This window comes from Macaca nemestrina (assembly GCF_043159975.1).
Source record: "Macaca nemestrina isolate mMacNem1 chromosome 4 unlocalized genomic scaffold, mMacNem.hap1 SUPER_4_unloc_5, whole genome shotgun sequence".
Taxonomy (NCBI): domain Eukaryota; kingdom Metazoa; phylum Chordata; class Mammalia; order Primates; family Cercopithecidae; genus Macaca; species Macaca nemestrina.
Genome location: NW_027257559.1, coordinates 483,619 through 506,060, shown reverse-complemented (window position 1 = coordinate 506,060; position 22,442 = coordinate 483,619). Strand labels below are relative to the sequence as shown.

The window sequence follows — 22,442 nt, the reverse complement described above, 5'->3', positions numbered from 1 at the left end:
CTTCTCACGGTCCAGGAGGAAGTTGTGGGAGATGGTGGCCGGCCACGTGTAGGTCTTCAGCTGTGCCCTTCTTGTTGCCCAGGTCCATGGCGGCTGCCAGGGCCAGCTGGTAGTACCCGGCTGCATCAAACGGGTCCTGAAGGGGACAGGCCATGCTCAGCAAAAGGGGGACTCAGAGCCCGTCTTCCCAGAGGCCGTTCCTGGCTCCAGGTCATTCCACATGTCCAGCCAATGCTGGCTCACCCCATGAGCCCCGAAGCCTGTGACACTGCTGTGGTCTCAGCTGCAGGTGGGGATGACCCTGACACCCCTGGAAGCCTTCCTGACTGTCCCTATGCCCCACTCACCCCAAGCCTCCTGCCCCAGTGCCACCCTTTCTGTAGGCAGTGGCTGCTTTCCCCATGGGCTGAGGTCAGCGCAGATCCTGCCTGCTCTGACAGTTCCATGCAGGACTCGTGGCTCCAAGCCACAGCAGGGGCAAAGCGTTGAGTGACCCAGGCTCCCCTCTGGCCCCTGTCCATACTGACCATTTCCAGGCCCTCCACGGGACAGGCCAGGTACAAAACCATCTCACAGGTGTCCTCCCTAGCAATGATCCCTGAAATATTGATGGAGTGTGACTCCCCAGACATCCACTCCTGTTTTCAATGCATCTTTGGCTCAAACTCACCATCCCTGGGTTGGGATGCCGTCTCCCAGACCTCCTCCTTGACCCTCCCATCCCCCACCCGGCACCTCTTCCACATGGGGGTCACCCAAGGAACCTCTCTAAGACCCATGCCTGGCCTGTTCCTCTTTGCCATCTCAAGATGGCTCCCAGGGCCAATGAGAAAGTCCAAGACGCAGCAGTCCATTCCCTCACTGCCCCGCCCCACACACAGAGCAGGGGCGTGAGAAGGCCCCGAGTCACCGCCAATGCTCATCCAATGGCCCCCGCCCAGCCGAACACTGGACTCTGTGCTGGGTGTGTGGCTGAGCCTAACGTCCTTGATCCCAGTCTGAGGGACCTGGGAGTGAACACTGACCACACAGGGTGTCCCGGGCTGTGGCAGAGGGAAGCCCAGGAGACCCCAGACTCAGCCGGGGATGGAAGGCAAAGGCTTCCTGAAGGGGTGGGGGCCTCCCAACTAAACAGGAAGGAGCCAGCCAATGCATGTCTCTGCGTGTGCCTGTGTGCCTGTGCGTGTTTGTGTGCCTGTGTGTGTGCACGTGTCTGTTTGTGGGCGCCTGTGTGTGCATGTGCATTTGCGTGTGCATTTCCATGTGCCTGTAGTGTGTGAAGCAGCTGTGAGCAGCAGGCTGAGCCAGGACACATCTAATCCACCCTATTCCAGGGCTCACTCTCACATGTAGACTAAAGGGGACCCCATTTTAGAGGCAATCGGCAAAGATGCCCATTTACCTCTGCTTCTCTGCCAGCCTTCCAGGCCCCATGCAGCCCGGCTTTTTCTCCCACTCCTCTGGGCCCTGGGTCCAGGGTCTCCTATACAAGGAGGAGGGTATAGCCTTGGAAAGACAGCCGCCCTTGGGGAATTCCAAGGCGGCCTCCCTGTGGGAAGCTGGCCTGCGCTGACAGCATAGTCACGATGAGGCCCAGAGGGCTGTGCATGGGAAGGAGGTGAAGGAGGCCTCTGCCCCTCGACCCCAATCGTGGACTTTGGCCTTTCAGGTACTACTTGGCCCTTTCCTTTCTCCTGGACAGGGGGAGTGGGCGGCAGGCTTGACCAAGTGAGATAAAGGCCTCTTCTGGGAGGTCGGTCCCCTTGGGTCCCAGGAGAGACCCTGGGCAGTGAGCAGTGTCCCTCTGGGTCTGACACTTGGCACCTCCCTGTCTGGCTGGGACTTGGGAGGCCACAGGGACCACTTCTGATCACCAGATGTCGCCAGCACTGGGCAAGGGCCTCCCGGGCAGCCCCAAGCCTGCGGTGGGGGATACGGGGCAGGGTCTTAGGGCTGCCCCAGCTCCTCATGTTGTTCTAAGGCCCCCAAGATTTTGGCCCCTGGACTGGAGTGCCCTGGCCTCTCAGCCCCTAAGGAGCACTGACGAGGTGTCGGTGCGATGCTGAGGAGGGGTCGTGCCTGCTGGGCAGAGGGGTGGAGACACCCCAGGTCTGAGTCTGCCAGTCCCAGCTCTCTACCCCTGCAGGGCTGGGGGCAGAGGGAGCACAACACCTCCCCTCAAGACAGACCCGACCCAGCAAGGTCTCAGCCTGGCTGGCTGGGCCCCCGCCCCACTACACCTGCCCTAAGCTGGGGTTTCCCTGTCTGTGAACCCAATGGTAAGACACTGGGGTCCCACCCAACCCTTCCTGGGTGGTGTGAAGATTCAAGGTGTCTCGGGACTCCAGGAAGGAGTTACTCAGTGCAGGCTGGCACCCTGGGCAGGCTTCCTAGAGGAGGCGCCAGGATTTGGGTTGGATCTTGCAACGTGGATTCAGTGTGAGGATGATGCCGTCCTCTGAAATGTCCTTCTCCCGACCCTGTTTTATTTGTTAAATGCAACTTGACACTTGACTGTCAAGACTCAGTTTGGTGTGACCTCCTCCAGGAGGGCCCCCCTGACTACAATCCTCCTTCTTTACCCAGAGGCCACCATTGCCCACTCATGTGTCAGCCTCCCTGGCTGAGACTGAGTTCTTGAGGGTGGGGCCTGGCCATCTTGGGAGCTTGGTTGTATCTGCTAACCTTGCCGGCTCCTCCAGCTGGGTGCAGAGCTCCAGGGAGGCCACTGGGCCATTCCTAAGGAAGGCTGGAACCCAGGCCTCTGGGGTGTGGGTGGAGATCCCACTCCAAGGGGTCTGGGAACACCCCGTGCCCTACCCCTGCCACCCACCTTCAGGTCATAGAAGATGATGTCACCGAGCACCAGATACATGTTCACGTAGTAGACGGTCTCCTCGTCGAACTCCAGCAGCGAGTTGCAGAGCTACAGGGCCTTGAGGTATAAGTGCTCCACCAGCTTGCCATGGCCCAGCCGGTGGTGCAGGGCGGCCAGCCGTGGTAGGCCATGCGCTCGTTCACTGGTCCCCTGGGTGCAGGCCAAAGGTGCAGGTGTGAGGACGTGGCTCCCTGGGGCAGGGAGGGCTCAGGCCCCTCAGGAGCAGGTATGCAGACCCCGGGCTGCATGCCTGGCTTGCCTCCAGGCACCTGTGGTCACCTGGGCAGCTCTGGCCAGTCCCTTCCAGGTTCCCAGACTCACTTTCCCGTGTGCAAAGCAGAACTAATAAGGCCTGCCCCTGTCTACTGTGAGGCTTTGGAAAGTCGGACTTGGATGGCCCAGTTCTGTGTCTACACAGAGCCACCTGCCTTTGCTCACTGGTTTTAACCAGGAGAACCCAAAAGCCATGCAGTCCAGGTGCTCCTGGGCTCCCCGGCTCCAGGCAGCCCGCCGACGTGACATCCGACTCCTCCTGGGTGTGGCACGATCAGAGCCCCCTACCTTGGGGAGTCAGCTGCACACCTACTGTGTAATGGGCCACGGGGCACAAGGCGCTGGGGCATGTGGCCTGCCTAGGGTTCCCTGTCTCTGGAGGGGGACAGACGACCCTGGCACAGCACCAGGGGATGCCCGGCCTTAAGGGGCAGACTGCTGGAAAGGGAACTGGGATTTTATCAGCCAGAGAGCTGTGTGGTTGATGATGGTGGGAAGGGCACAAGAGAAAGGGAATGTGCCACTCAGCCTGGCACAGGGACCAATGAGATGCCTGGCATGTCTGGAAGGCAGAGGGCACACTGGGCGGCCCTTGTCGTCAGCAGCAGGAACAGGCAGAGGAAGCAGAGCTCAGGCAGGCAGGGAGCTCTGCACTGCGTGAGAGACCTTGGGCTGTGCCCCACAGCCGGACGGGGAAGCCCGTTGGGCAGATCTGCCTGCCTGGACAGGAGACCAGGAAAATCCAGCAGCTGTTTCAGCTCCTGGCCTGCAGACCTGGAGGCTGGGCTCTGGCAAAGTGTGGGTCCTGGCAGGGTGGGGGCTCAGGGGACTTACCCAGAGTGATGCTGAGTGCTAGGGCCATGTAGGCAAACTCCAAGCCCTCCTGGGGCTTCTCCAGTGTGGCCAGAAGTGCCACCAGCTTGTTGCACAGCTGAAGCTGCAGCTCCACCTTGCGGTTGCCCGTAGTCACTCCAGGGGCAGGGCCTGGTCCTACCACACAGGCAGGTGGGGTCAGGTTTCCCACAGCACCCACCTTGCCCAGCGCCCTCCTCAGAGCTCAAACATGTACTTGGAGCTTCCCACGCCCCAGCTACCCCTGCACCTCGACACAGCTCTGTGCTCTGGGATAACACACAGTTCAGACACCCAAGTTGGGGGCTGAAGAGTCACCTGAGGCCCATCCAGCTACACCTGACAGCCTCAGACCAGCCTCTCCCACCTGGGCACCGGGGGTCTGACTGGGGGGAGCCAGCACTCCTCTCTGCTCTAAAAACACATTTATCTGTGCCCAGGGCTGAGCAACACTGTGAGCTCAGAGGAAGGGAGAAGCCGTCCCACTTCGGAGTACATGCAGACCTGGGTCTCCCACTGATGCTGTGTGTCCTTTGACATGTCCCTGTGCCTCTCTGAGCCTCAGTTTCCTCATCTGGAAGATGGGGACAGGACTTCTCACTCATGGTTGCTTGAGGTCATCAGGTACAAGGGTAGAACCATTGTCACGTCCAGGCCCCGAGCGTTTGTCTCGGGCAGGGGCATGGTCAATATCATTCCCGGTGAGACCACTTGGAAACTCATCATGTGCATGGGTGGCCCTGCCTCCAGGTGGGAGACCTCTACCCTGCCACACCTGTGCCTCAGCCCTCCAGGTGCTCCACTGAGGCCCACCCACATCAGCCCACAGGCCAGCTCACCCGGTAGAAGGACATGCCTTCCTCCCGCTCCCAGGCCCCATTGAAGAAGATGTCTCCAGCTGCCTCAAACAGCTCCAGCCCCAGGTTGGGGTCGCCTGTGTACAGGTCCACATTCTGTGCCACCTGAAAGGAGACAGAAGTTCCCTCAAGACCCACACCTAGCGAGGTGGCCACGCGCACCTTTGCCAGCCTCCTTCCTCTCACACACTACAGGTACACCTGAGCATTTTTCAGACCCTGTGCATTAGGGCTGCCCCCACCACTGGCATGAGGACAATGAACTGATGCACCTGAGTGCCAGGAGGTGACAGAGCAGCTGCAGCCCAGGAGCCCGATACCTGTGAATCCTACCACCAGGGCTAGCCCCAGCCCACTCCCCCTGCACTCAAACCAGTCTCTGTGGCCCTCAGATTGCTGGGAGCCCAGCCCCTGGTTCCTTTCTGCGTTGCCACATCCCTGCCACATCAGCAGTGTTTGTGGGTGGGCCTGGTCCCCTCTTGGCCATGAGCTCTTGATCCTTCTCCTCAGCTCAAGGAGGTATACAGCAGGTGCTCAATAATGAAAACTTCACCAGGCTCGTGGGCTTCACAATTTGTTCCAGATCACACTGTGTTTGGGAAAGCCTCTGAAAACAGTCACTATGATAGATTCATTTTGTAAGGAGATGTGCCACGTGTCGCTTGGAGCAAGTTCTGTGTGTTAACTGAGTGGTCGCATTATTTGAGCATGTGCTGTATACCAGCAGATGCTGTGCACTGTGAGGGGCCACACCTCTGCCCTCAGGGAAAAGATGCTGGCCACTGGGGGAGGATGTGAGGGAACCAGTTGGAGGGAGGGAAAAGGCACACAACAGGTGCTCAGCAGTGGTTTAGGAATGAGTGGATGGATGAATGAATGGATGAGAAGATGTAGACACATGGATGGAAGGATGGGCCTGTGGCTAGATTAATGCTTGGATGCATGGATGGATGGATGGATGGAATGATGTGTGTATGTCTGTATGTATGTATGGGTGGGTAGATAATGTATGGATGGGTGGAGGGTAGATGATGTATGTACATGTGGATGGATAGATGGTGGATAGACGAATGTATGGATAAACAAATGGACAGATAGATGAATGGAGGGATGGATTAATAGGTAGATAGGTGGGTGGATGGATGATGGAAGAATGGATGGATGAACAGGTGGATGGATGGATGATGGAAACATGGATAGATGATGGATAAATAGATATGTGGATGGATGATGGATGGATGGAAGGATGAACGGACGGATGGAACAACAGGTGAATGGATAGATAAAAGGATGGATAAATGATGGATGCAGGGATGGACGGATGGATGAATGGACAGATGGATGGATGATGGATGGATGGAAAGATGAACAGATGAATGGATAAATGGACAGATGGATGAATGGTGGATGGATGGAAGGATGAACAGGTGGATGGATGGAAGGATAGATGAACAGGTGAATGGATAGTTGATGGAAGGATGAATGGACGAATGGATGGATGAACAGGTGAATGGATGGATGATAAAAGGATGGATGGATGGATGATGGATGGAAGGATGAACAGATGAATGGATGGATGAATGGATAAATGGATGGATGGAAGGATGAACAGGAGATGAGTGGATGGATGGATATATGGTTGAATGGATGGATGGATGGATGAAGGATGGATGGATGGAAGGATGAACAGGTGAATGGATGGATGATGCAAGGATGGACAGATGGATGGAACAACAGGTGAATGGATGGATAAAAGGATGGATAAATGGTGGATGGAGGGATGGACAGATGGATGGATGATGGATGGAAAGATAAACAGATGAATGGATAAATGGACAGATGGATGAATGGTGGATGGATGGAAGGATAGAAAGATGAACAGGTGAATGGATGGTTGATGGAAGGATGAATGGACGGATGGATGTACGAACAGGTGAATGGATGGATGATAAAAGGATGGATGGATGGATGGAAGGATGAACAGATGAATGGATGGATGATGGAAAGACGGATGGATGGAAGGATGGATGAATGAATGGATAAATGGATGGATGGAAGGATGAACAGGAGATGAGTGGATGGATGGATGGAAGGATGAACAGGTGAATGGATGGATGATGGAAGGATGGATGGTCGCTGAATGAACGGATGATAAAGGAATGAATGAATGATGGATGCACGGATGGATGGATGGATGATAGAAGGATGGATGGATGGAAGGATGAGCAGGCGAGTGGATGAATGATGGAAAGATGGATGGATGATGGATGGATGGAAGAATGAACAGGTGAATGGATGATGGAAGGATGGAAGAATGGATGGAGGGATGGATGAACAGGTGAATGGATGGATGGATGATAAAAGGATGGATGATGAATGAATGGATGGATGGACAGACAGGTGAATGGATGGATCATGGATGGATGGAAGATGGTTGGATGGATAACGGAAAGATGGAAGGATGGACGGATGGACGGACCAAGAGGTGAACAGAAGAATGATGGATGGATGATGGAAAGATGGAAGGATGGATGGATGGATGGATGGACGAACAGGTGAATAGATGGATGGAGAGGTGAATGAATGGATGGTTGCATGGAAAGATGAACAGGTGAATGGATGGATGATGGAAGGATGGATGGATGGATGGAAGGACCCACAGGTGTATGGGAAGATGATGGATAGATGATGGATTGATGGATAGAAGGATGAGCAGGTAAACAGATAGATGATGGAAGGATGAATGGATGGGTGGATGGACAGAGAGTGAACAGCACAGGGGTCCTCCTGCATCCCTTGTCACTCACCTGGATGTACAGGTCCACCAGCTCGCTCTGCCGCAGGATGTAATAGATCTTCCCTGCTTGCAGCCAGGCATGCGCCGCCTCCTCTTTCCTCTGGAGGTCAATGAAAATCTCCAGACTTCGTTTGGTGTAGTCCAGAGCGGATTTGTAGGCCCTGGAATCAGACGCAGGTGTCAGAACAAGGGCTCTCATCCTCCTGGAACCAGTCTGCCTCCCCCCGTGGGTCTGGAGACAGATGAACTGGAATGTGCAGATTGGGAACAGCCCTCTTGTGTGTGCAGTGTTCTGCCCTTCCCAGGCTGCTGGGAGGGCCAGGGTGAACACACACGGCATGGAAAAGATGAAGGACATCCTTCTGAGGGAATCAAGCATCATGCTGCCCTGTGGCAGGAGGAGTGTGCTAGTCCATCTCCCCTGCCTCCCAGACATGGCCTGTGTCTTCTCCAGATGCACCAGGAGCCGTTAGTGTTCAGAGGCTATCTGGGCCGATGATTCTCAAGGTGTGCAGGCATCACAGTCACCCGGAGGCCTGTCCTTATAGCTTGCTGGCCCTGCCCCCAGAGCTCCCGGCTCCACAGGCCTGGGGCAGGCCCTAGAACTCCCACTTGCCACAAACTCCTAGGTGACATGGATGCTGCTCTACTGGTCCAGGGACTACACTTTGCGAAGCATAGCTCTAGCACACTGGCCCATTTTCCTTCTGTGAACCTGAGGCCAAGACTGGAGCCAGTCTCCCAGGTCCCCATGGAATCTGGCTCCTTCCCTGCTCTCTCAGTAAGTCCAACACTCGAGGGGGTGTGACTGCAGCAATGTCACTGGGCCCTATGGGTGGGGTGGCCAGGGCCATGGTTACCCCACCAGGTCAGGATGCTTGGGGGAAGGGGAGTAGGCCACATATGGGACGTGAGACCTTGAAACCCTGCCCCAGGGAAGGAGGTGAAACAACTGGCTTTGTCTTCTGTGGGAGAGAAGCCACAGGTGGCTGCTGTGGTCACATTTAAGGGGACAGATGAAGGCCAGGAGTGAAGATTCAGGGCAGGCAAAGATCAGATGACAAAAGCCACCATAATAGGAAGAACAGCCCAGAGTGCACGTACTGCCTCTGCTGGGGTTGAGATGACCTTTGACCCAACAAGGGAGGCTCAAGCTGGGACTCACGGGCCAGCAGCAGCCCTGGGACGACCCCAGGCCCACCAGCTCAAAGCATCTGATGCCAAAGAACCAAATGATCAAAAGGAGAGGGGCTGATGGCGCCCTGAGCCAGCTTCCCTGTGCCCCCCTCCCTGCCCTGCCCGCCCCCACCTCCACCACTGCAAAGCCAGCCCTTACCACTCCGTGCCCAGGGACAGGTAGAGCTGACTGATGGTCTCCAGGATCTGCCCCTCCAGCACCTTGTCGGCCACTTTGTGGGTCAGGGAGAGCTGGAGCTTGTGGTAGAGGACACACTGGGCCTTCCTGGGCATGATGACGCTGTAGAAGTAGCACAGCCACTGGACGGCCCGCAGCTGGCCTGGGCAGAAGACAAAATGGAAGATGTTAGTCTCTCAGCATTGAAGCGAGGCTGGCTGTTCTCGGAGGCCCCTGCGCCATGCTTGCCTCTTTCACCTCTGTGAGCCTGGGTCCCATAGGCGGGGAGCCTGAGCGCAGACAGGCCATGCACCTGTGCAAGGGCAGATGCCAAGCACACCGTGACATGGGCACAGCTTGGTACAGATGCTCATGGTACAGGCCGGCCTTCTTTACAACTCCCAGGGCTGAGATCCTGGCCAGGCTCGGCCCCTGCACCAGGCCATCTATTTCTCCTTCACAAAGTCCCTCTGGTCAGGACCAGGGCCACCTTCAGCCTGAGCTGATGAGGCCAGGGGCACAAGTAGCCCCTGTCACAGATGGAACTCGCAGAGAGCAAAGCCAAGCGTCATGTCTGCCACACACGGCATCATGTTGGGGGAATGGGGTTCAAAGCCGGCCCCTGGCGTTCCCACACATGCTTCTCTCATGCAACCAGGCTCCCAAGCCACAGGCTCACTGGCCTCTCCCAAAGCCAGGGCGCTGGGAACAGTGGAAAGCTTCTGATTTTCTAGTGTGAGAAATGTTCCGGAGATTAATACAGGAAACCAGGTACGCCGAATGGACATCTGTCACACACGCCCCCCAACAACAGCTGAATACACCGTCCTCTCGAGCACCCATGGGATATTCCCCATGACGGACCATGTGCCAGGCCACAAAATGAGCCTCAGTGAATGGAGAAGGACTGAGACCAAAGCAGAGGTGTTCTTCAGCTGTACTGGCACGAACACTCGAAATCGACAGTGAAGGAAATGTGGGAGATTCAAAAATATGTGGAAATTACACACTCCTAAACAACCAGTGAGTCAAAGAGACCATCAGGGAAACCGAAAACTAATTGGAGAAGAATGCAAACAAATGCACAGCCCGGGCCAGCGCGGTGGCTCATGCCTCTCATCCCAGCACTGTGGGAGTTGAGGCGGGAGGATCGCTTGAGTCCAGGAGTTTGAGATCAGCCTGGGAAACATGGTGAAATCCTGTCTCTATAAAAAAAAAAAAAAAAAAAAAAAAAAAAAAAAAAAAATTAGGCGGGGGGGGGTGGTGGTGCACAAACATCTGTAATTCCAGCTACTCGGGAGGCTGAGGCATGAGAATGGCTTGAATCTGGGTAAAAGTTGCAGTGAGCCAAGATTGCACCACTGCACCCCAGCCTGGGCAATAGAGCAAAACTCTGTCTTAAAAAAAAAAAAAAAAAAAAAAAAAAAAAGCACAGCGTATCAAAAATTCCAAGATGCAGCTAAGGCAGTGCTGAAAGGGAAATTTATAACTGCAAATGTCTACATTCAAAGAAAGAAGAAAAATCTGAAATCAAAAACCTAACCTTCCGCCTTGAGAAACTAGAAAAAGAACTAAACGCAAAGTGAATAAAAGGAAGAAAATAATAAACGTGAGAGTGGAGATGGGAAGTAAAAATACAGAGAATGGAAAAACAAGACATAATCAACAGAACCGAAGGTGGGTTTTTTGAAAATAATAACAAAATTGACAAATCTTTCACCAGACTAACCAAGAAAAGAAAGACGGGACACAAATGACTAAAATCAGAGACTGAGCACCATGGCTCATGCCTGTCATCCCAGCACTTTGTGAGGCGGAAGTGGAAGGATCGCTGAGGCCAGCATTGAAGACCAGCCTGGGGGAACATGATGAGACCCCATCTTTAATAAAAATAAATAAATAAATAAATAATTAAAAGCCCAAGTTTCTAAAATCAGAAATGAAAGAGGAAACATTATTGCCGACCTGACAGAAATAAAAGGATTCCATGAAAACACCATGAACAATTGTACACCAAGAAATCAGACCATCCAGACACAACAGCCACACTCCTAGAAGGACACAAACTACCGAAAGTGACTCAAAAATGACCCCAAGTAAGCATGTGGGGTATCAGCGCCGCCCTCGGTCTCCTCGACCGTTCAGCGCAGGGTGGGGAGACAGGGAAGCATGATCCCCGTTCCCTGGCCTGCATTTCCGAGTCTGAATCCCCCAGCACCCCGGGGAGGGCCTCGTAGGAGGAGGTGTTACAGGCTGTTGTGCCAGGAGCAACCGGAGGCTGCAGTGGGGGCTGGGGCGCTGGGTTCCTGGAGGGTCTCCTTCCAGTCAGAGAATGCCCCTGGGGAAGAAGCCTGGGTCAGAACCCCCCACCCCTCCTTGGGCAGATATGTGGGACCAGGGCCCCTTCACAAGGTCCTTTCCAAAATCTCATCCCTCCTAGGGCCAGGAGTGGGTGCCAGGCCTGTGCTGGGAAATGGGCAGGTTTGGTCACAGCCCCTGGGGCTCTGGTCCAGGCCACAGGAGGCACCTCTGAGTGGTCTCACTATGCCATGACAAAGCGCTGCAAGGCAGAGGGGACCCACAACAGTATCCCTCGACTCAGCCATTTTCCTGGACTCAACTTCCTCATCTATCCTCTGCGGCCTAGATTTCAGACAGCCCTGCCCACCTACTGTCCGTTCACTGCTCAGTCTGCAGTGACTGTTCGATAGCACCCCATGGCTCCCCAGTGCTCTTGGGGAAAAGGCCAAGCCACAGCCTGAGGCCCCAGGCCCTGCTTAGCTCTCCAGAAGAGCTTCTCACCATCCAGCACCCAACCCACCCGCTCCCAACTCTGCACCTCCCTGCATAAGCCCTGCTCACTCACCCCTGCTCACACCCCACTCATCCCCGCTCACACTCCCACTCACTCGCCCCCACTCACTCACCCCACTCACTCATCCCCGCTCACACCCCACTCATCCCCGCTCACACTCCTGTTCACTCACACCCCATTCACTCACCCCCACTCACACCCCACTCATCCCCGCTCACACTCTCATTCACTCACCCCATGAAACCTCCGCTCACCAGCACTCACACCCCACTCATCCTCGCTCACTCACCCCCACTCCCTCAACCCTGGGCCTTCACACAGGCTACATCACCAGCCCCTCCTCCACCACCAGCCCCTCATCCACCACCTATTAGTTGACTAAATCCTCTCAACCCTCTGGTTCTAGACTAAAGAGACTTCCCTAACCCGGGGCCAAGTGCTGCCCCACCATCACGTCACTCACCCTTTTGTGGCTTCTGTGGCCTGAAGCTCACATTCCTACGCTCAGTCTCTGCCACCCCAGGACCCTACAAGCCCCATTTGTGGGTGGGGCCTGGCACACTCTGCACACAGCCCCTCCCAGCCACTACCCTGGCCTCCGGGGCAGCTGGAGAGCCCCGTGCCTTTGCTCCAGAGACTTTGGCAGAGGGTGGAACCACCCCCTCCCTGAGGCAAACCTACAACATCCTTCCCTTCCCCACTGGCTTCCCGGGCCTCCTCTGGAACCTTGTGCCTGCATCCCAAATGTACTGAGATGGATCCCATTCCCCGGGAAATTCCAAGAGCCCTTGGTGCGTCCATATCACCAGGCTGTCCACATGTGGACCCTGAGGGGAAGAGACAGAGCTGCAGAGGGGAGACGGGAGGGCCTCCCTGAATCAGCCCCTCAGGAAGGAGCAGACCTTTCAGGGACATCAGTTGAGGCCCCTGCAACCTAAGGCTCTGAATTCTGCTACCCGCTGAGGGCAGTGTGGCCTCCCATCTCTGAGGCAGAGCACAGGGTGAACTGCAGCTTCTCCAGGTCATGAAGAAGGAACCCACAACTATATGTGGGCCCCAGCACTGGAAAGGATGCCCCACCTCGTTCGGGGACCAGGCAGGGGTCAGCATGTTCATTGGAAGAAGTGTGGGACCCCACGGCCTCCAGTGCCAGAGTAGACGGGAGGTTCAGGCCCACCTCAGGCGACATCCTCCAAGCCCCCAGCCCACACCACAGAGGGGTGACTGTCGCATCCAATGCCCACCGTACTCAGCTCTGTCACCACCCCCCGCGTTACCCCAAGGCCCAGCTCATAACCAGAGGAAGCCTGAGCCACGCGCAAAACCCACCTTGTTCCTGCGGCTGCTCGGTCTCAGCTTCCTCTACTGAGTCTGGCAAGGGAGAAAAGAGAAGCAATGAACACCCCCAGCCAGCACCTCTGGTTCCATGTCAGGTTCAGCTGGGTGTCGGTGTTGCAGGGTGAGAGCATTGCAGGGTGCAGGGGTTGAAAGTAATATCATCCGAGGGCCGGGCGCGGTGGCTCAAGCCTGTAATCCCAGCACTTTGGGAGGCTGAGACGGGTGGATCACGACGTCAGGAGATCGAGACCATCCTGGCTAACACGGTGAAATCCCGTCTCTACTAAAACATACAAAAAACTAGCCGGGCGAGGTGGCGGGCGCCTGTAGTCCCAGCTACTTGGGAGGCTGAGGCAGGAGAATGGCGTAAACCCGGGAGGCAGAGCTTGCAGTGAGCTGAGATCCAGCCACTGCACTCCAGCTTGGGCGACAGAGCGAGACTCCATCTCAAAAAAAAAAAAAAAAAAAAAGTAATATCATCCTCTTCCCTCCTGGATCATGGGAACAACATCACTGGGGGGTGTATACTTTCTGTGATATGGGGAGTAATATCGTCTTCTGTGCCTTGGAATATTAAGAACAATATCATGGGGGGGCGTGTACATCTTCTGCAATATTGGGAATAATATTATCCTCTCTCCCCCTGCATACTAGGAAAGATAGCAGAGTGGGTGTTCACCTCCCGTGATATGGGGATTAATACCATCTTCTCCCCTTCCGGATAGCAGGAAGAGTATCACACGGGGGTCTACAGTGTCTGCGATACTGGGAGTAATATCAACCTCTCAGCCTTGGAATATTAAGAAGAATATCACAGGATGGATGTACACCCATGGCCATATTGGGAGTAATATCAGCCTCTCCTCTCCATGGATATTAGGAATAATATCCCAGGATGTACGCCTCCTGCTCTATGGGGAGTCATATCATCCTCTCCCTTCCAGGATATTAATAACAATATCACAGGGCGGGTGAACACTGCCTACGATACTGGAATTATTATCATCCTCTCCCCCTCCAGATACTAGGAACCATATCACAGAAGAGCTGTACCCTCCCTGCGATATTGGGAGTAATATCATACGCTTCTTCCATGAGTATTAGGAGCAATATCACCGGGTGACTGTCCATTCATTGCTATGTTGGGAATCATGTCATACTTTACTCCCTGGATATTAGGATCAGTGTCACAGTGTGAGTGTACACCTACTGCGATATTAAAACTAAGATCATGCTCTCTGTCCCTGGATATTAGGAACAACATCACAGGTAGGTGTACACTCCCTCGATATTAGGAGCAATAATATGATTAATTAGTAAACATCAATGATCAATTTTAATAATTATCAGGCTGGTCTCGAACTCTTGATCTCAGGTGATCTGCCTGCCTCAGCCTCCCAAAATGCTGGAATTACAGGGGTGAGCCATCGCGTCCAGCCAACACTTCTTTACATCTCTTTTTGGACCTCAAATTTAGCATGCCCAAAATGCACTTTTGATTCCTCCTGCTATAACCCACTCCTCCCATAGTCTTCCCGATCCCAATAACAGCATCTCTAGCCTTCCAGTTACTCAGGCCAAAATCCTTGACATCATCCTTAAAACTTCTTTTTCTCTCTCTTGTCATCCAAGAGAGAGACTCTCCTTTCAAAATAAATGCCAGACCTAACCCCTTCTCACCTTCCTCATCATTTCCAACCACGTCCAGCCCTCATCATAGCGCTCTGGGTTACTGTAAAAGCCTCCCAATCGCCAGGCAGAGTGGCTCACACCTGTAATCCCAAGCACTTTGGTAGGCCAAGGCAGGTAGATCATCAGAGGTCAGGAGTTCAAGACCAGCCTGGCCAACATGGTGAAACCCCTCTACTAAAAATACAAAAAATTAGCCGAGCATGGTGGTGGGTGCCTGTAATCCCAGCTATTCGGAAGGCTGAAGCAGGAGAATCACTTGAACTCAGAAGGCAGAGGTTAGAGTGAGCCGAGATCGTGCCATTGCACTGCAGCCTGGATGACAAGAGCGAAACTCCATCTCAGAAGGTTAAAAAAAAAACAGCCTCCCAACCCAACTCTCTCCTTCCGCCTTTCACCCTGCCCTGCATTCTACCTTCCACTCTCAAACATTTCAGAAAAAAAAAAAATTATATCCACAGAAAGAGAAAAAGAAAGTGCAAATGGGGTGAAATGTTTGGGGAATCTGAGGGAAGACCATACGGGAATTCTCTGTACTATTTTTGCAACTGTTCAATAAGTCTGGATTATTTCGAATTCAAGAGTTAAAGAAAGAGGCCGGGCGCGGTGGCTCAAGCCTGTAATCCCAGCACTTTGGGAGGCCGAGACGGGCGGATCACGAGGTCAGGAGATCGAGACCATCCTGGCTAACACGGTGAAACCCCATCTCTACTAAAAAATACAAAAAAACTAGCCGGGCGAAGTGGCGGGCGCCTGTGGTCCCAGCTACTCGGGAGGCTGAGGCAGGAGAATGGCGTAAACCCGGGAGGTGGAGCTTGCAGTGAGCTGAGATCCGGCCACTGCACTCCAGCCTGGGCAACAGAGCCAGACTCAGTCTCAAAAAAAAAAAAAAAAAAAAAAAAAAAAAAAAAAAAAAAGAGTTAAAGAAAGAAAGAAAAAAAATCTCCCTTTGTGAATCCATCCTGTATTTCCCCTGGCAACTTAAGGACGCTCTTAACTAAGCACATCTATTTTTTCATGAACACTTAAAGAACCCTTGCCTAGTTTTGACTTTCTGTGCTTGGCAGAAGTGTGTGTGTGTGTGTGTGTGTATTTCATATATATGTGTGTGTGTATATATGTGTGTGTGTGTGTTTTGTGTATATATAGAGAGGGAGAAATATATACGTGTGTGTATATATAAATCTATATTGTATATTTACTATGGTAATATATATATCTGTGTGTGTGTGTGTACATATATTACGTACCCCATAGCCTGTCCTTAACCAGTTCTAAACTTAGTGGGAAAAATACATACCTAAGCAGAGAATTTCAAAATAATATGATGAATGTTTTGATAGAGGGATGGGTTGCTATGGAACACGCTGCTAAGACACAAAACCTCCTAGATGGGACAATGAATGAACGAAATATTGCAACTATAGGCACCCCCTCTGATATCCCCACAAATGTTTATAGTTATATGCATTTGCTTCCCCCAGGACCCCCGTTTCATAAGGGTTAGTCCTAGAGCCTAGCAAGTTCCTACTATGGTTGGCATACATATGCCATTCAAGAAAGAATGACTGAGTGAATGACGAGTTAAGAACCATTTGTCAGCCAGTGCTCAGTAACACAACATGCACTGGTATGCAAATTATATTTTTGTTGAAAGCAAGGGCAGGATCACAAATTATCCTTCCAGAGAAAGCAAACCTCAAAAGCTTCTTTACCCTACTAAAGCACATTATAAGAAGCTCCCCTTATATAAAAGAAAACCTCCTCGTTCATTATCAATGGCATGTAAACCAATAAGCCTTCACCTCTGATGACATCTCTTCCGTCACCAGGGCTAGATAAAGGAGGTTCCGGAAACCCTGGTAGTTGTGAAGGCGGCTCCCAGCTCTGACACTCTTGAACCCTGCGGGGGCGGAGGTCACACAGCAGAACAACCGAGGGAAGCATCATCAGGTTTCGAATATGTTTGAACCAGAGACGGCAAATAGGCTTCAACCAGCTGAAAACACCAGAGATTCATGGTGGCCACCTGAGGGGTTGTGCTCTTAAAAAACAAAAATTAAAAATAAAATTAAAAAATTAAGAAAGGAAGGGGTCAAGAATCCATCAGGTCTGACTGAGATGTGTATCAGTGACTAACACCCCGTAAGGCAAAAGTGCTCCGGTGCGCTTTGGGTTCTCTTCAGCAGTATTTAAAGGCGTGTGCTTCCCTAAGACTAAGCCACGGGAATACCCCTAGCAACACTGCCAGGAGAAACGTCTACCATGGATTTGGCTAGAAATACAGTTGTCTTTAACAAATTAACACTGAATAAATCCTGCCTTATTAGAGCCTGAGAGGATGACATTCTCAATGATAACAGTTATCACTACAATCTCCAAACATCTGCGATCCTGCAAGGAGGAACTGTGACAGCGCAGGTCACGTGTCCAGAATGCTTCCCAGACTGCCTGTTACAGAATAAAAGAAATGAAACCCCCCCCAAGAATGTCTTCTCTCACATTTAGCCAGTTGTTCCTTTGTGTGCATCTCTGTGCTAAAATGGCCATTCTTCCCCACAGCCTGAAGTCATATGCTAAAATAAATGAGACTCACATGAAGCCAGAAACGTGCAGATGCGAGGAAACCAACACAACTGAAATGGGCTGGAGAGTGTGGCCAGGAGGATGGTACTTCCCAGGAAGCAATTACTTCATCTCTGCCCATGAAGCAGGCAGCTGTCACTGTCCCCCAGGCCCACACCAGCCACTCGAAGTACGTTCTAACCAAACTACCTCCAACAATCAACATCAATACACCACACAATTGGCTTCTGAAAGGACACCTTGCAACCAACAAGAAACTGTTAGCACAACTTTGAAAACCTGTGCAACTAAAAACCTTGGAAAGGGATAAACACTGCCACATTTTGACTCAAATACTGTCATGGGGTAGCACTGCAATAATTCACTGAAACAAAAGAATGAATGAGGAATACGTTTATATAGGAATCAGAGGAAGCATGACTAATCATTTAAAGAAATAGGTCAAGAAACTGCTAGGTTCAAATGCTACCGTGAGACACTGTCAAGGCCTTAGGCAAATTCACTTCTCTTGGTCCTGTTTCTAGGTTCATCAAAAACCAGCTTTGGACTAGGGAATCTGTTGCTTCCCAAAGCCTTCCTTCTGTGATTCCAGCCCAGATTTTAGGACTGCTCTCCCACTTGGTATATGAAAGTGCTTTCTGTGTAGAATAGCAAGAGTACATTTCTGTGTTGAATGAGGTTTGGGACCTACTCTATGAGGCAGAATATCATCATGTAACTTTAAGCATGACGACAAGGCGCACTCTAGAATAAGGATAACACATAAGATGTGGCCATACACCTGTGCGTGCCTGGCAGGGAGATGGAGAAGTCTCATTTAATGAAGCCGCGGTGCCTGTTGCACCTGAATATCCTCAGTCCACATCAAGTTCACAACGTCCTTCTGACATCAAACCACAGGTATCACATACTTTTCCATACTTTCTACCCAAGATTAAAATATGCAGAGCACCGTGATAAAGACGCCTCCATCCCCAGCATGTTGGCTCTCGTTCTGTAGAATTACATACTTGAGGTACAAAATGATCACCAGGCTGCAGCGGCAAGCAAGACTGGGCTCCGTGGGGACAGCAGGCCCTGCAGCAGCCACCACTCCTGTCCCCACAGTCTGATGCAGCTGCAGAGAATCTGTGGTTGAGGCCATTCACTTTGTGAGAGAACCACACAGGAGGGAAAAGGTAGGGGAGGTAGGGAAGAGGGCAATGTCAAGCCTCTGAGCCCAATCCAAGCCACCGCATCCCCTGTGACTTTCACCCAGATGGCCTGAAGTAACTGAAGAATCACAAAAGAAGTGCAAATGCCCTGTCCCACCTTAACTGATGACATTCTACCACAAAAGAAGTGAAAATGGCCGGTCCTTGCCTTAAGGGATGATATTATCTTGTGAAATTCCTTTTCCTGGCTCATCCTGGCTCAAAAAGCTCCCCCACTGAGCACTTTGTGACCCCCACTCCTGCCCGCCAGAGCCAGAGAACAACCCCCCTTTGACTGTAATTTTCCTTTACCTACCCAAAGCCTATAAAAGGGCCCCACCCTTATCTCCCTTCGCTGACTCTCTTTTTCGGACTCAGCCCGCCTGCACCCAGGTGATTAAAAAGCTTTATTGCTCACACAAAGCCTGTTTGGTGGTCTCTTCACAGGGACACGCATGACAGGCAGGTGCAGAGCCAGGGAAGGACCTGTCATGAGAACAGAAAGGAATGTGCCTCCCTGTACGCACACTCGGATTTTATGACAATGTGGGCAGGGGGCTGAACAGGATGCCTGAGAACATTCCTCCAAGTTCTTTGGCTGATTTTCTAAATATTGGTGTAAAATCTGAACTCAGACAAATTTCTTTTTAAATCGTTTCAATCAACATCTTTGGTGCTCAGCATCATGTCTACATGATCATCTAGAAAACCAACTTCTGTTCTAAGGCTCACATCTTCCTATTAAGTCCCAGGGATTTTACAAGGGAATGCACCTCTCATTCGCATCAAGCACACACACAACTACCATTAAAGAAATGCTTAATTTGCCTACATAATTTTTTAAACACCCAGATTTGAAATACAATAGAGAAGACAACTTTTTGATAGCTCTGCTTTCCAACTGCGAACTGCGGGTGGAGAAAATAACCTGCCATGATTTCTAACCAGTCAACAACCTGTCTTCCCTGGCTGCAGTAGGAGCGATCTTTCTGAGCTCAGGATGAAAAAGAACCCAGCTGTTCAGGGGACAGATAGTCATCAGTTCTCAGCGGGCTTCCTGGGTCCCAAATCCCCATGTGATACGTGGAAGTAAAAAGCTATCAATGACCAAGCATCTGAACTCTTATCCCATCTCGACATCTGCTTCTCCTGCCATGTAAATTTAAAATTAATAAGCCTGCTATTAGAGAACAGAGTTGGTGCTGCATCTGTCTTCCTAAAATTATGGATAATTACCAGCCCACAATGGCTTCTAATCAGATTTGAGTAGTCCCTTAGACAGGAAGCTAAAGTGCCTCAGCCCTAAACTGAGAAGAAAACAGAAACTGGAATGCTCTAGGTTTGATTTTTTCCCCCTTGTTCTAAAGTTGATGTTCCCGAATCTCCTTCTACTGTCTTGCTTATAAAATGTATGAGAAACAGGGAAATTTAAAGACATGATAGAAATGGCCACTTTTTCTAGGTACAAACTTTGTGAACATTATTTTCAGCTGCTGGGCTTTTTCTCCACAAACTGTGAGCCTGGAGGACATTTTCTCCCTCGTGGTTACACATTCAGAGTCAGGGAAGGTGGCTTTAGCAGTAAAGAGGGGAGTGCAGTGAGAAGTGACGGGACACTGAGAAGGGCAGACAGGGACTCTACCTCGGTGGCCTGCAGCACTCCTGAGCCTCGGCCTTTACTTTTCTATCTGTACAAAGGATCTAAAGGCCTGTGATTCTAGGCCACGACAGCTCTTCATACACACATACACAAACATCACACGCCTATGTGAAAAGCTGTGACACTTGGCTGATTTCCTGAAGAGGTTATCTTGTATCATTTCTACTCATGTACTCCACCTCCTTCCAGACAAGTATCTGAGGATGATGGGCTATCCCACAGCCATGTGTGTAACCTCTCCTGCTTACGATCCCTGTTCACATAGCATTTTCCAAAAGCATTTGGTGTGAAGTGACAGAAGAAAGAAGAATAAGGTTCTTTCAGCCCATTCATTCATTCATTCAACAAATATTGACTGACTATCTACGTGCCAGACACTGGTGATATAACAGCGAACATATATTTTTGTAGGTAGAGACAGACAACCAAAAAGTATGTTAAAGAGTGATCGATGCTGTAGAGGAAAATACACCAGGAAACAGGAAAGAAGAATACCCCTATTCTAAACAGGAAAGAAGAAGCCACCCTACACTGGGGTGACGCTAGTGTTACAAAATGGAAACAGCGGCCGGGCGCGGTGGCTCACACCTGTATTCTCAGCTCTTTGGGAAACTGAGGCAGGCAGATCACCTGAGTTCAGGAGTTCAAGATCAGCCTGACCAATATGGCAAAACTCTGTGTCTACTAAAAACATAAAAATTAGCTGGACGTGGTGGCACATGCCTGTAATCCCAGTTACTCAGGAAGCTGAGGCACAAGAATCACTTGAACCTGGGAGGCAGAGGTTGGAGTCAGCCGAGATCACACAACTGCACTCCAGCCTGGGTGACAGAGGAAGACTCTGTCTCAAAAAAAAAAATAAATAAAAATAAAAATAAAAATAAAATGTAAACAGAGAATAAGATACCAAAAGAAAGAACATGAACAACTAATTGTAACAAAAGCCTTTGTAAGCTGATACTTTCCTTCCTGGATCCTTGTCCCTTACAAATGGAAAAAAAGAGTGGGTAGGGGGTAGCATCAAAATGATGTTTTAAGACGGCTTGGGGTTTCACATGTCTGACAGCCATACTCACGTACTTCAAGGAAAAAGCTCTAGCTCTATAAGCCATCTGGGCAATGGTTTAATGTCTTTTCCTTTTTTTTTCCCCAGAGTTTTTAAAATACAGGAAAACATGTGTGTTTATTTGGCTGCTCTGTGCCCGCACACGTGCAAACTGTGCTAACAGGTTTTTCCATGTTTTGCTGAATTTGCCAGCTTGCCATAAACAGGCTTCCATGTCGTAATTGTCTATAAATAGCACAAACACACGAAAATGCAAATCAAGACAAGCTGTCCCTTCCACTGCTGTTGCCATGATGACAGGAGAGCGACCATTGGCCAAATCAATACGCGGAGACTGCAGCTGTCTGGCAGAGAGCACAAGGTCGACTGCTTTTCCCATAGCATTTAAAGAAACAAGCGGAAACGGCTCTCCACACAGGACAGAGACATCCTTTGTTCTTTGAATCAATACTGCCAATGCCCAAAATACTTTCTCCATCACACTATCTATATGGAATTCAAGTTCCTTCCAATGCCATGAGTAACGCCAGTGATAGACTATGTTTAGTCATAATGACCCATTAGCATTCTTTTTCCTCTAAAATGTTGAAATAATAACATTGAGTGTGCACTCACGAGGTGCCAGGCTCTGAGTTTGATCTCGTTTGGTTCTCGTTGAAATCCTGTAAGATCAGTACCATATTCTCTCATTTTTCATAGATGAGGAAACTGAGGCATAGAAAGGCTAAGTAAGTTGTCCATGGTCACAGGTTATTTAGGAACTTTTCTCCAAACTTTCAAAACTTAACCACTGCCACTATTACAAATGGGTTTTTGTTTGTTTGTTTTTGTTTTTTTTTTTGAGACAAGGTCTTGCTCTGACCAGGCTGGAGTGCAGTGGCATGATGATGGTTCACTGCAGCCTCGACTTCCCAGGCTCAAGTGATTCTCGCACCTCAGCCTCTCCAGTAGCTGGGATTACAGGCATGAGCCACCACATCTTGCTAATTTTTTAATTTTTATTTTTTCTAGGGATGGGGTTTCATCATGTTGCCCAGACTGGATCCAAACTCTGGGCTCAAGAGATCCTCCCAGGTCGGCCTCC

The 22,442-nt window shown here is 51.1% G+C and overlaps 1 protein-coding gene across 3 annotated transcripts in view; it reads right to left on the bottom strand.

Moving 5' to 3' along the window:
• Positions 1 to 2,543: 2,543 nt before the first annotated feature.
• The window catches only part of LOC139361059 (SH3 domain and tetratricopeptide repeat-containing protein 1-like), a 51,028-nt gene continuing 31,129 nt past the window's right edge, over positions 2,544 to 22,442 (bottom strand). Inside the window, exons 2-7 of one of the 3 annotated variants that reach the window (XR_011618627.1) lie at positions 13,156 to 13,197; positions 8,994 to 9,174; positions 7,668 to 7,818; positions 4,843 to 4,965; positions 3,986 to 4,141; positions 2,544 to 3,028 (exon numbers count right to left, since the gene is read on the bottom strand). Coding sequence is in view for 2 of the 3 variants with exons in the window: in XM_071089534.1 (XP_070945635.1) it covers positions 4,118 to 4,141; positions 4,843 to 4,965; positions 7,668 to 7,818; positions 8,994 to 9,127 (432 nt within the window). In the remaining variant the exon portion in view is untranslated. Of the gene's footprint in view, positions 3,029 to 3,402; positions 4,142 to 4,842; positions 4,966 to 7,667; positions 7,819 to 8,993; positions 9,175 to 13,155; positions 13,198 to 22,442 lie in introns of those variants that run through there. The other 2 variants (XM_071089534.1, XM_071089535.1) reach the window with 2 other exon arrangements.